Genomic DNA, 13,236 nt, shown 5'->3' on the forward strand with positions numbered 1-13,236 from the left:
CCTGCTCTGGGCCTCAGTTTCCCCTGTCTGTTACAAGATGAAGCATCAAAAGACCCCTCCTCCAATATACTATGCCTCTGATTATCCACGTCTGTCCTCTTAGTGAGGTCCTCAGTTCCTGTTCTTCCTCATTTGTCATTGTGTGTGGGGAGGTGATATTGTTCTTTGCCTGTCTCTGGGGCTAGATCATTCTTATAGTAAAAGGGAGACTGGGTCCTCAGACTCCTATTCAGGACTTTTTTGTTGTAGCTACTAAAAGTGCTTCCATTTGGCAGAATCTTGGCCAGGTTTTGACACTGGGGAAGACAGTACAGTAAAAAATCCCTACTCTTTAATTAACTTCTGTATACTTGTCATGGTCTGATCTCTGGTGTTTCAAACACACATTGAATAAACTTAGTCGTCTTATACAGTGCTTCCTCTTTTATCTTTTCATCAAAATTTAATAAGCATCCATTAATATAGTACCTTAATAGTGGCACCACTTTGGGATAATGTGATCAGGAATCATGATATGTCATGGATGTGCCATTTTCCATCCCCATTCACAGTTATTGCAACATTGGAATGTAGGTAGAGGATGAAAACTCAGAAAGAATATGCACAGCCATACTGAACCTCAGAGGCTGGGCTTTCTGGCAAGGGGTTGTGCACAGCAGTGTGCAACAGTGGGAGAGACCTGACAGAAGGATACTGCAAAATCCTATGCCTCCTCACCTGCCCCAAAAGAATCCATAAAGGAAGTTCAGGAGGAAGCCAAATAATTTATTATTTCTTTAACAGTTTGGGTAAGGAAGGAGAGGGCAGGGCCATGGTCCTTAACTGGAAAGGGATGAAGAACCTTTTCAGTGCAGAACAGCCTGTTGGTCAGAGGTATGAGATTAGGCCTGATGGTATTTTCAGTGCTGATTGGGAAAGGGCATTGTAAGGTCAAACTAGGAGCATCCCAGTCAGCCCCGTGCCAGGCTCCATAGTCTCTAAAACAATCAGTGCCACTAATCTATGTGTGCGAGAGGCAGGTCAGCCCTTGTCAGAGTTCCCACTGTGTAGAAATAGTTCACTGCTAGGGATGCTGTGTCTATCCAAGGTCAGTGTCATGTTTCTATGGGCCAGGCTCAGTCCCATATCAGGGGCATGCCTCCTTTCCTGTGTACTGCTCCATTCTTGTTCCTCTTGTGTCAGGTAAGCTACCTTTTCCTGTGCGTTGGGGTTAGTCCATGCTTTGGGTGTTGGTTTCCTGTGTCAGTTGTGGTTTGTGTTTTGTATGTCTGGAAGGGTCAGTGCATGTCATTTGCCCTGCCTCAACCCCCACGGCCCCTCTACTCCTCAGCCAGGGCCCAGCGTGCTGATGGTGGTGTAGCTAAGCCTGGACAGGGAAGCAATGGAGGGAGTGGGAGGGTCCTCATCGGGAAGAGGCCTGGGGCGAGCTCGTGGAGGCCGGGGGCAGCAGCGAGCGCACGTTTCCAGGCAGGCCTGGCGAAAGCGACGGTGCATGAAGCAGTAGATCAGGGGGTTGACACAGGCCGAGGCATAGCTCAGCAAGTGAATGAAGGAGATAGGAGCACCTGAGAGTGCTCGGTGTGCACCCGGGCCATCAAAGGCGCGCCACGTGTTGGCACTATAAACTGGCAACCAACACAGAAAAAAAAGCACAACGATCACCAGCAACATTCGCACCACGCGCTTCTTAGCCAGCAGCTTGGCCTGGGTGGGCCGGGAGCCGGATCCTGGCCCAGGAGCCGTCAGCGCCGTCAGCTCCAGGGCAGGCCGGGAACGTGGAAGTTGCACGTAGCAGCCATCGTTGTCTTCGCCAACGGCGCCGGTCTCAGGCCGGCAACGCCCGTTCTGGTGAACAGCACCTGAGCACAAAGGGTGGGCGGTCAGAGAAAAAGGCGAGTCCTCCCAGTCTCCAGCCCAATCCCCACCTGACCTCCGCTCCCAGCTTAACCCCATTTCCAGCTTTCTTCTCGCCTTCATTTTAGCCCCACCCACTCCAGCAGGCCCCGTCGCCCTCCAAAGCTCCGCCTCTCCCAGATTTTGCTCACGTGGTCCAGCCCCACCTGGCAGCCCGCCTTGGTTTCGGACCCTGCTTTGGCTGTCGCTGTCACTGTCACCGTCAAAGCGAAGCCCTAAGTAGAGCTCTCGAGAGATAAGCCCGTAGGCCACGGCCATAACCACACCCGGGATGAAGAACAAGAGCAGGAGCAGCAGTACGGACCTGAAGGCAACACAGACAGATCACTCGGGTTTCTGTCCAGCTATAATCACAGATGGAGAAAAAGCCAAGGACTAGTGTTTCTAGGGCTGTGGCCAGGTACCTGAAGTAGGAGTAGGATTTGGGGGTGCCGCTGGGAAGGGAGAGAGAACTGGGGAGGGGACCCAAACTGGAACTCCAGGGTGGTGGATGCGGAATAGGAATTGGCGTGGTAATTCTCCAGGAAGCTGGAGGAAGATTCTGGGCAATGGTCGTAAGCATCTAATAGGGGTGAGAAAGGAATTCCTAGGATAGTTTGTGGGCAAGCTCACCAGGTCTGGCGGACCCGCGCACTGGGCCAGCGATGCATGCACTGCAGCACACGAGGCCCCACTGGTTGCACGACAGTGTACACGGGGTAGGGCACCATGAGTAGTCCGGACAGCAGCCACGTGGCTACAATCACGCGAGCCGCGTGGGAGCGCGTCTGCCACACTCGTGCCTGCAGTGGTCGGCAGATGGCGCTGTACCGCTCCAGTGCGATGGCCACGAGGCTTAGCGTGGACACGCTCACAGACACCCCTAAGCAAGGGAAGAGAAAGGAAGGAGTCACCTAGGAAACTTGCACTACACAACCATCAGTGGGACTTCCTCACACCCCTCCCTGCCAACTGGGGAAGACCCCTACATCCACAAGAGCTTTAGGAGGGGAGAGTGGCAAGTGGGGGTGTGGTGGTTGTCTCACCCACCCATGAGGTAGGAAACCGCCTTGCAGATGACTGTGCCAAAGATGAATGTGCCCATGAGATTGGGCAGGAGGGTGAAGGGCATGCAAGCCACAGCCAGCAGGAGGTCGCTGACTGCCAGTGAGAGGAGGAAGGCATTGGTGACAGTCCTCAGGCGGCGGCTCAGTCCCAGGACCACGATGATGAGCACGTTTCCTCCAACGCTCATCAGGAAGATCACTGCGTAAAGAGTGATTCTAATGGCCAGCTCCAATTCTGGGTAAGAAAAGGGAGAGGTGGCAGTAGGGGGTCAGCCTTCATTCAGCCAAATCCCCCTCCTTCCCTCTTATCCCCAACCCTCACTACCCAGCCAGATGCCTACATTCCCCACCCATGAACTGCTCAGTAAATGGTGAACTTGAATCCTTTAGCCTTCTAACCCCTTGAGGTTTGGTTAAATTGGCCCAACTCTGCCCTTCCTTAAGAAAGCCTGTCTCTTCTCAAGGTTTGTTCCAAATCTTTCCTTCTTTTTGCAGCCAAACTTCTTAAGAGGATATTTGTGTCTTCTCATTTGCTCTTCATTCCATTACAATACAATATTCTGTACCCTATCAGTGCATACTTCTTCCCAAGTACACTAATCTTTAACTGCTAAATTCAAAGGTCCTTTCTTAGCCTACACTATTTGACACCCCCAGAGTATTCTACACTGTTGACAACCCACTACCATTTGAATCACATCAGATCATGTCTTTATTCTTTAAAATCAAAAGCAAAAAAAATACTTCACTTACTCTCTACTGTCTGCAACCCCTCAGAATATCATCAAGATCCTCCCAGAAGGGACCTGTTTCTCTCCCACCCCCTCCGTGTACTGCACGCATTTAAGCAAGCCACTGGATGACTCAGTTTCTTGAATGCATCATTTGCACTTGTGACTCTCTCCCTGCTCAAGCTGGTTTCTCAGACCGGAATACTCTTTTACCAACCCTCCTCACAACTTCCACCCCTCATCACAAGCTTATTTTCTGTATCTGGTGAATTCCTATTCACCCCTTGTTGGTCGAGACTCAAATTGACTGCTACTTCTTCTGTAAGGCCCTTCTGGACACCTCATTTGGTATTACTCTCCTCTTTCTCTGACCCATGCCTGTTTCTTACACAACTATTAAAGCCTATTTTACTTCTGCCTTGTATTTTAATTCTCTCCAAACATTCATTCTCACTCTATAAACATTTACAGAGGACTCCCTTTGTGCTAGGCACTGGGGACAAAGAGATGAACATGACAAGCTCCCTGCCATTTGAGAGCTCACAGTGGGGAAGTAAACTCAGATACATAAACAGATGTGATAAGGAGTGAGGCTGAAGGATGTATAAGGTGCTGTCGGAGCTCATAGGAGGGACACCTGTGTGAGGCAGAGGGGCTGGGAGGCTGACCCCATTCTTTTGTGTCATTGTCTATTAAAAGATGGATTAATCTTTGGACCACCACACCACAGCCAAGCAGATTTAGATAAAATCGAATTGGATTGAACAGGACTGAATCACTCACACCTATGGCCTCAGCATGAGAGGGATTAGAGCTCGAAGGTAGAGAGGGCAGGGGACAGAGCCTCCTAGATTGCAGAGAAGGAAAGGCTCAAGGCTGCAGCTCTCTCTTCCAGAGCCCCATACTTTGACTGATTCTCATTTTAGCTCCCAAATTGAAAACTACAGCCATGCACTGAATAACGATGTTTTGGTAAATGACAAATTTCATATACGATGGTGGTCTCATAAGATTATAATGAATAGCTGAGTGCAGTGGCTTATATTTGTAATCCCAGCACTTTGGGAGGCCAAGGCGGGAGGATCACCTGAGGCCAGGAGCTTGAGATCAGCCTGAGCAACATAGCAAAATCCCATCTCTACAAAACATAAAAAATTAGCTGGGTGTGGTGACACGTGCCTATAGTCATAGCTATTCAGGAGTTTGAGGCAGAAAGATTGCTTGAACCCAGGAGTTCGAGGCTGCAGTGAGCTATGATACTGCCACTGCACTCCAGCCTGCACAACAGAGTGAGACTCTGTCTCAAACAAAACCCAAAATAACAACAACAAAAGATTATAATGGAGCTGAAAAGTTTCTATCACCTGGTTATGTTATTGTAACATTGCCACATAATGCATTATGTATGTGTTTGTGGGGATACTGGTATAAACAAACCTACTGTGCTGTCAGTCATATAAAAGCCTAGCACATACAATGATGTACATAATACTTGATAGTGATAATAAATGACTGTGTGACTGGTTGATGTATTTACTACATTATACTTTCAATCATTATTTTAGAGTATATGCTTACTTATTTTTTAAAAAAGTTAACTATAAAACAGGCTCAGGCAGGTCCTTTAAGATGTATTCCAGAATAAAGCACTGTTATTATAGGAGATGACAGCTCCATGTGTGCTGTTGCCCTGATGACCTTCCAGTGGGACAAGATGTAGAGGTGGAAGATGGCAATATTCATCCTGACCCTGTGTAGCCCAATGTGTGTGTTTGTGTCTTGGTTTTAACAGAAAGGGTTTTTTTTTGTTTTGTTTTGTTTTGTTTTGTTTTTTTGAGTTAAAAACAGAAAAATGCTTATAGGATAAAAGTATAAAAAAAGAAAATATTTTTGTATAGCCATACAATGTGTTTTTTGTTTTACACTGTATTACAAAAGAGTAAAAAAGTTTATAAAGTAAAAAGTTACAGTATGCTAAGTTTAATTTATTATTAAATAAATTTAGTGTAGCCTAAGTATCCAGTGTTTATAAAGTCTACAATAGTGTAATGTCCTAGGCCTTTACATTCATTCACCACTCACTCACTGACTTAGCCAGAGCAACATCTACTCCTGCAAGTTCCATTTATGGTACGTGCCCTATACAGGTGTGTGATGATTTATCTTTCATGCTGTATTTTCACTGTACCTTTTCTATGTTTAGATACACAAATACATAATATTGTGTTACTCTTCCCTACAATATTCAGCACAGTAATATACTGTGCAGGTTTGCAGCCTGGGAGCAATAGGCTATACCATATAGCCTAGGTATGTAGTAGGCTATACCTTCTAGGTTTGTGTGACAAACACTCTCTGATGTTTACACAATGAAATCATCTAATGATGCATTTCTCAGAAGGTATCCCCATGATTAGTTAATGCATGACTGTATTTTCTCATAACAAAAACCAATTTATTTAGAAATTGTAGGCATCAAATAAATGCTATTTATAAAAACTTCCAAACTGAACTCAGCAATAACATTCTTTGCTCAAGACCACACACCTGATAAGGGGCTGAATCAGAATAGAAGCCAAGTCCCTGATCCCTAATGTGCTTTGCCTCCTACTGTTTGTTCCTGCAGTACTCTGTTATTCATCATACTACCTCCTTGTTTTTTTTTTTGTTTGTTTTCGTTTTTATTTTTGAGATGGAGTTTTGCTCTTGTTGCCCAGGCTGGAGTGCAATGGCATGATCTTGGCTCACCGCAACCTCTGCCTCCTGGGTTCAAGCGATTCTCCTGCCTCAGCCTCCCGAGTAGCTGGAATTACAGGCATGCACCACCACGCCCAGCTAATTTTGTATTTTTAGTAGAGATGGGTTTCTCCATATTGGGAAGGCTGGTCTCAAACTCCTGACCTCAGGTGATCGCCTGCTTTGGCCCCCCAAAGTGCTGGGATTACAGGTTTGAGCCACTATACCCGGCCCATACTGCCTCCTTCTTAATCAAATCTCAATCTAAATGCCTCTTTCTCCCTCTCTCTATACTCAACCATGGCATTTCTCACTGTGTTAGTATATATGTAATTCTCTGTCTTCCCCACTAGACTAGGAGCTTCTTGAGGACAGGGGCAAGGTCCATCTCGCTCTCCAGTATATCCCTAGCACTCATCATCCCTAGCACAGAGGAGGCAGTCAACACATGCTTGTTAATGAATCTTGGATGATTCTGTCTTTCAAGACAGAAGTGCATCTGCTTTCCCCCTCCTCATCCATGCGTCATCTCTGCAGAGGTGCTCCAGCATGCCCTCGCTTCTTCTTCTTTGCCTCTGTCTTTTTGGAGATGCATGTTGGAAGGTCCTTGTGGGGGTCAGTGAGAGGTTATGATTTCAGATGCGTAACTTTTGTTTTTTATATGCAAACCATCTATATTTCCTTTAGAAGCTGGGCCTCTCTCTGTAAGGAAGGATTACGGAAGGCTTATAGGTGACAAAATTTGAGGGGAGTAAGTGTGTATGGTGGAGAATAAAGGACCTTTAGGAGGGAGACCTCTGTCAGAGAGGTCCTTGGACTCAGAAAAGAGCTGGTGGTTTATCTTGGACTCACTGTTTCTCCTCCAAATCCATTGTCCTCCCACCCCCAGCCTCCACCTCTTTAATCTTTCTGGTTCCATTATCTTGCTTACATCTGCATCTGGGTGTCTTTCTTCAACTAATTATTGATGCAGTTGCCACACCTCAAATTGGTACAGTACTGTGAAGCATGAAAAGCAATTTCTCATTCATTCATCCAGCTGATGTCCCATGTGTGTGCCCTTGAGCTTGGCTAATTGTAATGGACCATAAAGATGGAGCTAAATCTCACCCTTATAAAGTTTGCAAAGATTGCAAACTTTACTTGCTTGGGGACTCCTGAAATTTATAAGACAAAAGTCCCAGTAAAAATGACCAGCAACTGTGCAGTGTTTTGCTGTTTTACTGGACATTCCTAGCTATTATCTTATTCCCAGCCACCACTGTCTCCACAGGTCTTTGTTGTTGAACAGTTCAGAAATGTGAAAAATTCTAATTAAAAGCAATTTTAGAGCCAGGAGTTTGGGGAGGCAGAGCGAGGGATAAATAGGTGAAGTATAGGGGATTTTTAGGGCAGTGAAACTATTCTGTGTGATACTGTAATGGTGGATACATGCCATTATACATTCGTCAAAACCTATAGAACCATACAACACAAAAGTGAGCCCTAATGTAAACTCTAGAATTTAGTGAATAATGTATTGATATTGGCTCATAAATTGTGACAAATGTACCACACAATGTAAGCTGTTAATAATAGGGTAAATTCTGTGTATATGTGTGTTTGTGTGTGTGTGGGCACTCTGTACTTTTTGTAAACTTAAAACTGCTCTAAAAATAATCCATTAGTTTAAAAAGTCATGCACAAAATAAATCAGAATTAGACTTGCATGCGTGTACGTGTGTGTGTGTGTGTGTGTGTGTGTGTGCGTGTGTATTGATGTGTGTTTGCGTGGTGGAATATGAGTGATGACAGTGGCTTCAGTGACTAGGAAACAGGCATGAGTAGAAGGATGGGAGATAGCACCTCCTGGGGTACATCCACAAGTGCCTTGATAGTCTACCCGTGAGCATCATCTCATCATCTTCCTGGGCATGAGAGGAAAACTGGCATCAGACCAGAGGACTCAGAAGACTGGGACAGTTCAGTTCTTCTCCTGGTGTTTAGATGATCTGTATTTGTTCTGTCTAGATAATGGCAGAGAGGTATGAGCGCAAAAATCCAGACAATGTGACATAAAATGAAAACGAAGCCTTTCTAACGAAAAACTCCACAGAACACTGAAGCTGCTGGTGCCTCAAATTCTGCGTTCTACTGGCATGTTTGATCTGTTCACCCATGCACACAGACATCAAAGTAATATCCTTGTCTCTACGATAAGCAGGGATCACATCCACCTGACTGTGGGTAGTGGCTGGGTGAATGGGGGAATCCACATAGTGGGTACTGAGGGAGCAGAAGTAATATGCAAGGGTGTGTAGGTAATATCAGAGTGAGTGTTGGGCACACTTTAATCTTTGAAATAGTATATGGGTAGGTGAAAGTCACGCTTATTTCTGTGGGACATATCTGGAGAATGGTAACATCTACATGCTTATAGGTAATATCTGATTGAATATGGCTTACATTTAAGTTTAGATAATATCTGAGTAAGTGTAGTAACATTTGAAAGGGCAAGGGTTAATATCCACCTCTCTGTAGATGACATTTTGTAGGTAACAACTTCAGGAAGCATAGATTACATTCAGAGGTCTACTTGTGAATAGTGGAATATCCAAATAATGATAGAAATTGCTGACTGGGAAGAAGTAATATCCAAGTGTGTATGGGTAGTATTTGAGTACGGATGTTAGATGTTAGCATTTTAAACTAAATTAAGATATTAATCTGGGCCAGACATGGTGGCTCATATCTGTAATCCCAGCACGTTGGAAGGCTGAGGTGGGCAGATCTCTTAAGCCAAGGATTTAGAGACCAGCCTGGGCAACATGGAAAAACCCTATCTCTACAAAAAATACAAAAAATACAAAAAATTAGCCACTTGTGGTGGCACATGCCTGTAGTCCCAGCTATTCAGGGGGTTGAGGTGGGAGGATCACCTGAGCCTGTGGAGGTCAAGGCTGCAGTGAGCCACGATCATGCTACTGCACCCCAGCCTGGGCAACAGAGGGAGACTGTCTAAAAAAAAAAAAAAAGATGTTAATCTGAGTAAATGAAATAACTGAGCACCTGAGTGAATGTAAGTAATATTTAAGCTTTTGTGGGTATTATCTGAATATGTGAGAGTAATATTTGTAATTTTATGGGTAGTATCTGGGAAAAGCTTACTGAAGTGAGCATAGGTCATATCTGATGGTGAGTGGATAATAATAAAATGAAAGTGAGTAGTGTTTGATGGATGGGTAATACCAAAATGACTTCGGACAATATTAAAGTGAGTGTGGTACCATTCGTCTTTCTGTGGGTACTATCTGAGTGAACATGGGTAATACTCAAGTTTGCATGGATTATATAAGAATAAAGTGGTAACATCCAAATTCCTATTGCTAACATTGGAGTGAACCTGGGTAACCTATGCATCTGCGGGGATAATATCTGAGTGAGTGTGGCTGACAGGGTCTCTGTGTGTAACATCTGACGGGCTGGGTAACATCCAAATGTGTGAGGAGCATTTAGATGAGTGAGGCAAATTTTTGCACCTGTGCTCTGAATTGCGTCACATCCTGCTTTCACAGGGAATCTTCTCTATTGACTATCCCCTTTCTTATCTGCACCTTCAATCTTCCTCTCTTGGCCCAATCACCATCAAACATTTTAAAAAGCTCTTGTTTTAAAATGCGTGTGCACACACGTGCACACACACAACAAACCTACGCGCATACCCGCCCCCTCCCCTTCCTCAATCTCATGCTATTTTTGGCAATATCCTGCTTTTCTTTCTCTCTCTCTCTCTCTCTCTCTTTGCCTACTAGACTTCTTGAAAGTTTTGGCTACATACCCTGGTTCACTTCTCATAACTCCCTCTCTCACCAGCCCAATCTTCAACCTACCATAGTCAAGCCTCAATACCTACAACTCCTAAATATTTTCTTGTTATTGAATGTGAAGGATGCTGTTCTGACTGTCCTGTTTTTTATTTATCTAACTTATGTCAGTAGCATTTGACATCACTTACCCCAACCTGCTTGAAACTCTCTTTTTCTTGCTTTCTGGAAGGGCATAGCTCCTGCCTTTCTGATGGTTTCATCTGAATCTCCTTCATAAATTCTCCTTTCTCTGCCAGGCTTTTAAATAATGGTCTTATGCAGAGTCTTGACCCAGGACCTATTTTCTTCTCATTCTATACAAAATTTTCTGATTTTAACTATTCTCATGGCTTCTACCTCCTGTAGGCAAAGACCTTCTTCAAGTCTGTATTTCCACCTCAGACCTCTCCTGTAAGTTCCAGACCCCTGGATTCAACAGCTTCCTAGGTAACCTCACCTGGATGTCCCACTAACATTTAAACTCAATGGGTTCCAAACTGAACTTATAATTCCCTCTTCCAAACTGTTTCTGCTGTTTTGTTATCTTTCTCATTGTATACAATTGCTATAGCACCAATATCCATTCAATTGTCCAAGTTAGAAATCTGAATGTCATCCCTTGACCTCTTCCATCCTCTCTGCTTCTAATCTGTTGATTCCATTTCCAGAAGAGGCTCTCAAATCTATCCACCTCTCTCCATCCCCCTTGCCATTACCTTAGTCTCAGCTAGTATCATCTTTCACCCAGACCAGTGTAATATAGTAACCTTCTAAAGTATCCCCCTGCCTTCCATCTCATGTCTTCCAATCCGTTCTCCACATTATAGAACTAATCCTGGTAGTACTACTGAATCTTTTAGTAGTTCCTATTGCCCTCGGGATAAAGTCCACATTCCGTGGTCAGGCCTAGCAGGCTCTCTGCAAACCCTCTAGGCTGGTCTCCAGCCTGTTCATTATTCCCTTCTTAAGATATATGTTCTAGCCACTCAAAACTATTTCACAGTGGATAAAAGTGCCATGAATTCAAACTTCGAGCTTTTTATACATCTTGTCCTTTTATTTGGGATGCTTTCTGCCTCTTCTGCCTGTTCACTTGACTGGCTCTCCCATATGTATGTATGTGTGTGTGTGTATATATATATATATATATATATATATACATATTTTTTTTTTCCAACAGGAAGCTTAGAGCCAGTCTCCCTAATTTTTTGGACTTTGTATCTCATTTCCTCAAGAGGCCAACTTTAATTCTCAAGGAGGCTAGGCTGGGCTAGAGGTGCTCCACTTGTGTTCCCACTATCTTTTCCCTATCAAGGCTCTTCCACTTTGTGCTGCAATCCCTTGCTTGTCTGTCTCACCCATTAAACTTTGAGCTCTGTGAAGCAGGAATTGTGTCAGTTTTGTTCAACTTACATTCCCACTGCCTAGCACAATCTCTGGTTCAATAAATATTGGCTGAATGACAGAATCCAAGTGTGAGTGTGTAATAACTCGGCTGAGAAAGCATAGATTATTTCGTGGGGTAAATAAATACCTGGATTACAATTTATTCCAACTTTCCCTTCTTGAGTTTAGAAAAATTTCCTTCTGCTTAACATGGTTCCTTCACCTGGAATCCCACTCCTTCCTTTTCTGCCCACTCAACTTCAAGACCCAGCTCCAACGTTCTAGCCTCTGTGAAGTTCTTCTGGTGCCCACAGTTTGGACCCTTTCATGGGACTTCCCTTGTGTCTGTGATTTTTCCATTTGTTTGTTTTCTCTCTGCACTTGGCTATGGGCCATGAGGGTCCAGACTGGGTCTAATTTGCCCTTTGCTCCCAGCACCTAGCCTAGGGCTGGAGAGAGAGCTTGGAAGATAGCTGGAAACATTACTTGCAGACAGAGAGGGCACAGAGCCTTGAAAGCTCCAACTAGGGAGGCAGAGGGGTTTGAGAAGGAGTGAAATGGAGACAGGCAGCTCTAAGGAGCATCCCCTAGTGTCCAGCCTAATTCAGATTTGAAGATCTTTTTTTGGGATGGCTGGGGGCTGGGGTGGCAGATGTGATCACAACTTCAGCTTCCCATTCAAGCTTTCCAGAGTGCTCCCTCCCTCAACCAGCCCCCTTCATTTCCCAATCCTGCCTTCCTTTCTTCCTTCCCTTCTCTGTTGTGGCTCTGTGAACTGGATGTAAGAGGGAAAAGGAGATCTGCAGGGTTGGCAAGAGGAGATCCTCACCTTCTGACCGGTGTCTAGGAGGCGCTGCGTGTTGGGGAAGGGGCTGTGCTTTGGGGTGAGCAGGGGCTCTAGGTGTAATCAGGGGACCAGGATGTGAAGGAGTTCCGACCAGGTGGTGTGAAGCTATGATGAAGTTGTAAGCTGCGGGGGTGAAGGTGTGAGGGGAGCTGTTTGGGGGCTGAGGGAGTACTATGAGGGTCACGGTGTGGGCGTTTGAGGAGGTAGTGTGGGGCTCGTGGGGGGACTCTATTAGTGTTCTGGGGTACAGTGAGAAAGAGCTTGTGGAGGGGGCTGAGGGAGGCACCCACCTCGTGTCCCGGCTCCGCGAATGCGAGGGGGCTCGCAGCTGAGGTTGCCCACACTGCTGCTGTTGAGGAGAGGCGCCCCCGGGCGGCACAGGGAAGCCCCCGGCCCGGGTCCGGTTCCCTGCACGCTCCGGTTCAGCTTTAGCAGCTCCATGGCCCCCGCCGAGCCCGCCGCCTTACTCAGCTCGACCCGGCGGGCTCCCACCGCGGCTCCACCTGCTCACGCTGCGATTCCGGCTCAGGCTCCCGCCGCCCTCCTCCCCCGCCCCCCTGCCCCGCCTGGTCCCCGCCCCCAGCCCAGGCGCCTGCCTCTCCACTCTCCCGCGGCTCGCCCCGCCTGGGTTCCCGTCCCTCCGCCAGCCTCTGTCCCACCAGGTGACTGTGCACCCCCTCCCTGGCTCGGGAGTTCTGCCCCTCCCTGTGCGACTGTCCTCCAGGCTCGCC

General features: G+C 46.0%; 1 protein-coding gene across 2 annotated transcripts; it reads right to left on the reverse strand.

Annotated features, from left to right (window-relative positions):
• Positions 1-379: 379 nt before the first annotated feature.
• On the reverse strand, positions 380-13,067 carry CCKBR (cholecystokinin B receptor). Of its 2 annotated transcripts, XM_032166779.2 has the most exons (5): positions 12,796-13,067; positions 2,944-3,195; positions 2,527-2,776; positions 2,061-2,218; positions 381-1,859 (listed from the first exon to the last, which is right to left on the reverse strand). In XM_032166779.2, the coding sequence occupies exons 1-5, from the start codon at positions 12,944-12,946 to the stop codon at positions 1,327-1,329; spliced, it is 1,344 nt and encodes a 447-aa protein (XP_032022670.1). In that variant the 5' UTR covers positions 12,947-13,067; the 3' UTR covers positions 381-1,326. The 2 variants fall into 2 exon arrangements, with proteins under 2 accessions (XP_032022669.1, XP_032022670.1); XM_032166778.2 differs by having other exon boundaries at positions 380-2,218.
• Positions 13,068-13,236: the final 169 nt, after the last annotated feature.

Source organism: Hylobates moloch, unplaced genomic scaffold, assembly GCF_009828535.3.
Source record: "Hylobates moloch isolate HMO894 unplaced genomic scaffold, HMol_V3 SCAFFOLD_11, whole genome shotgun sequence".
NCBI classification, from domain to species: domain Eukaryota; kingdom Metazoa; phylum Chordata; class Mammalia; order Primates; family Hylobatidae; genus Hylobates; species Hylobates moloch.

Coding starts and splice junctions, on each gene's coding strand:
- CCKBR (XM_032166778.2), bottom strand. CDS start 12,946: ATGGAGCTGCTAAAGCTGAACCGGAGCGTGCAGGGAACCGGACCCGGG. Junction 3,196..12,795: donor TCGCGGAGCCGGGACACGAG/GTGGGTGCCTCC, acceptor TTTCTTACCCAG/AATTGGAGCTGGCCATTAGA. Junction 2,219..2,526: donor GCGCGGGTCCGCCAGACCTG/GTGAGCTTGCCC, acceptor TGTTGCCTTCAG/GTCCGTACTGCTGCTCCTGC.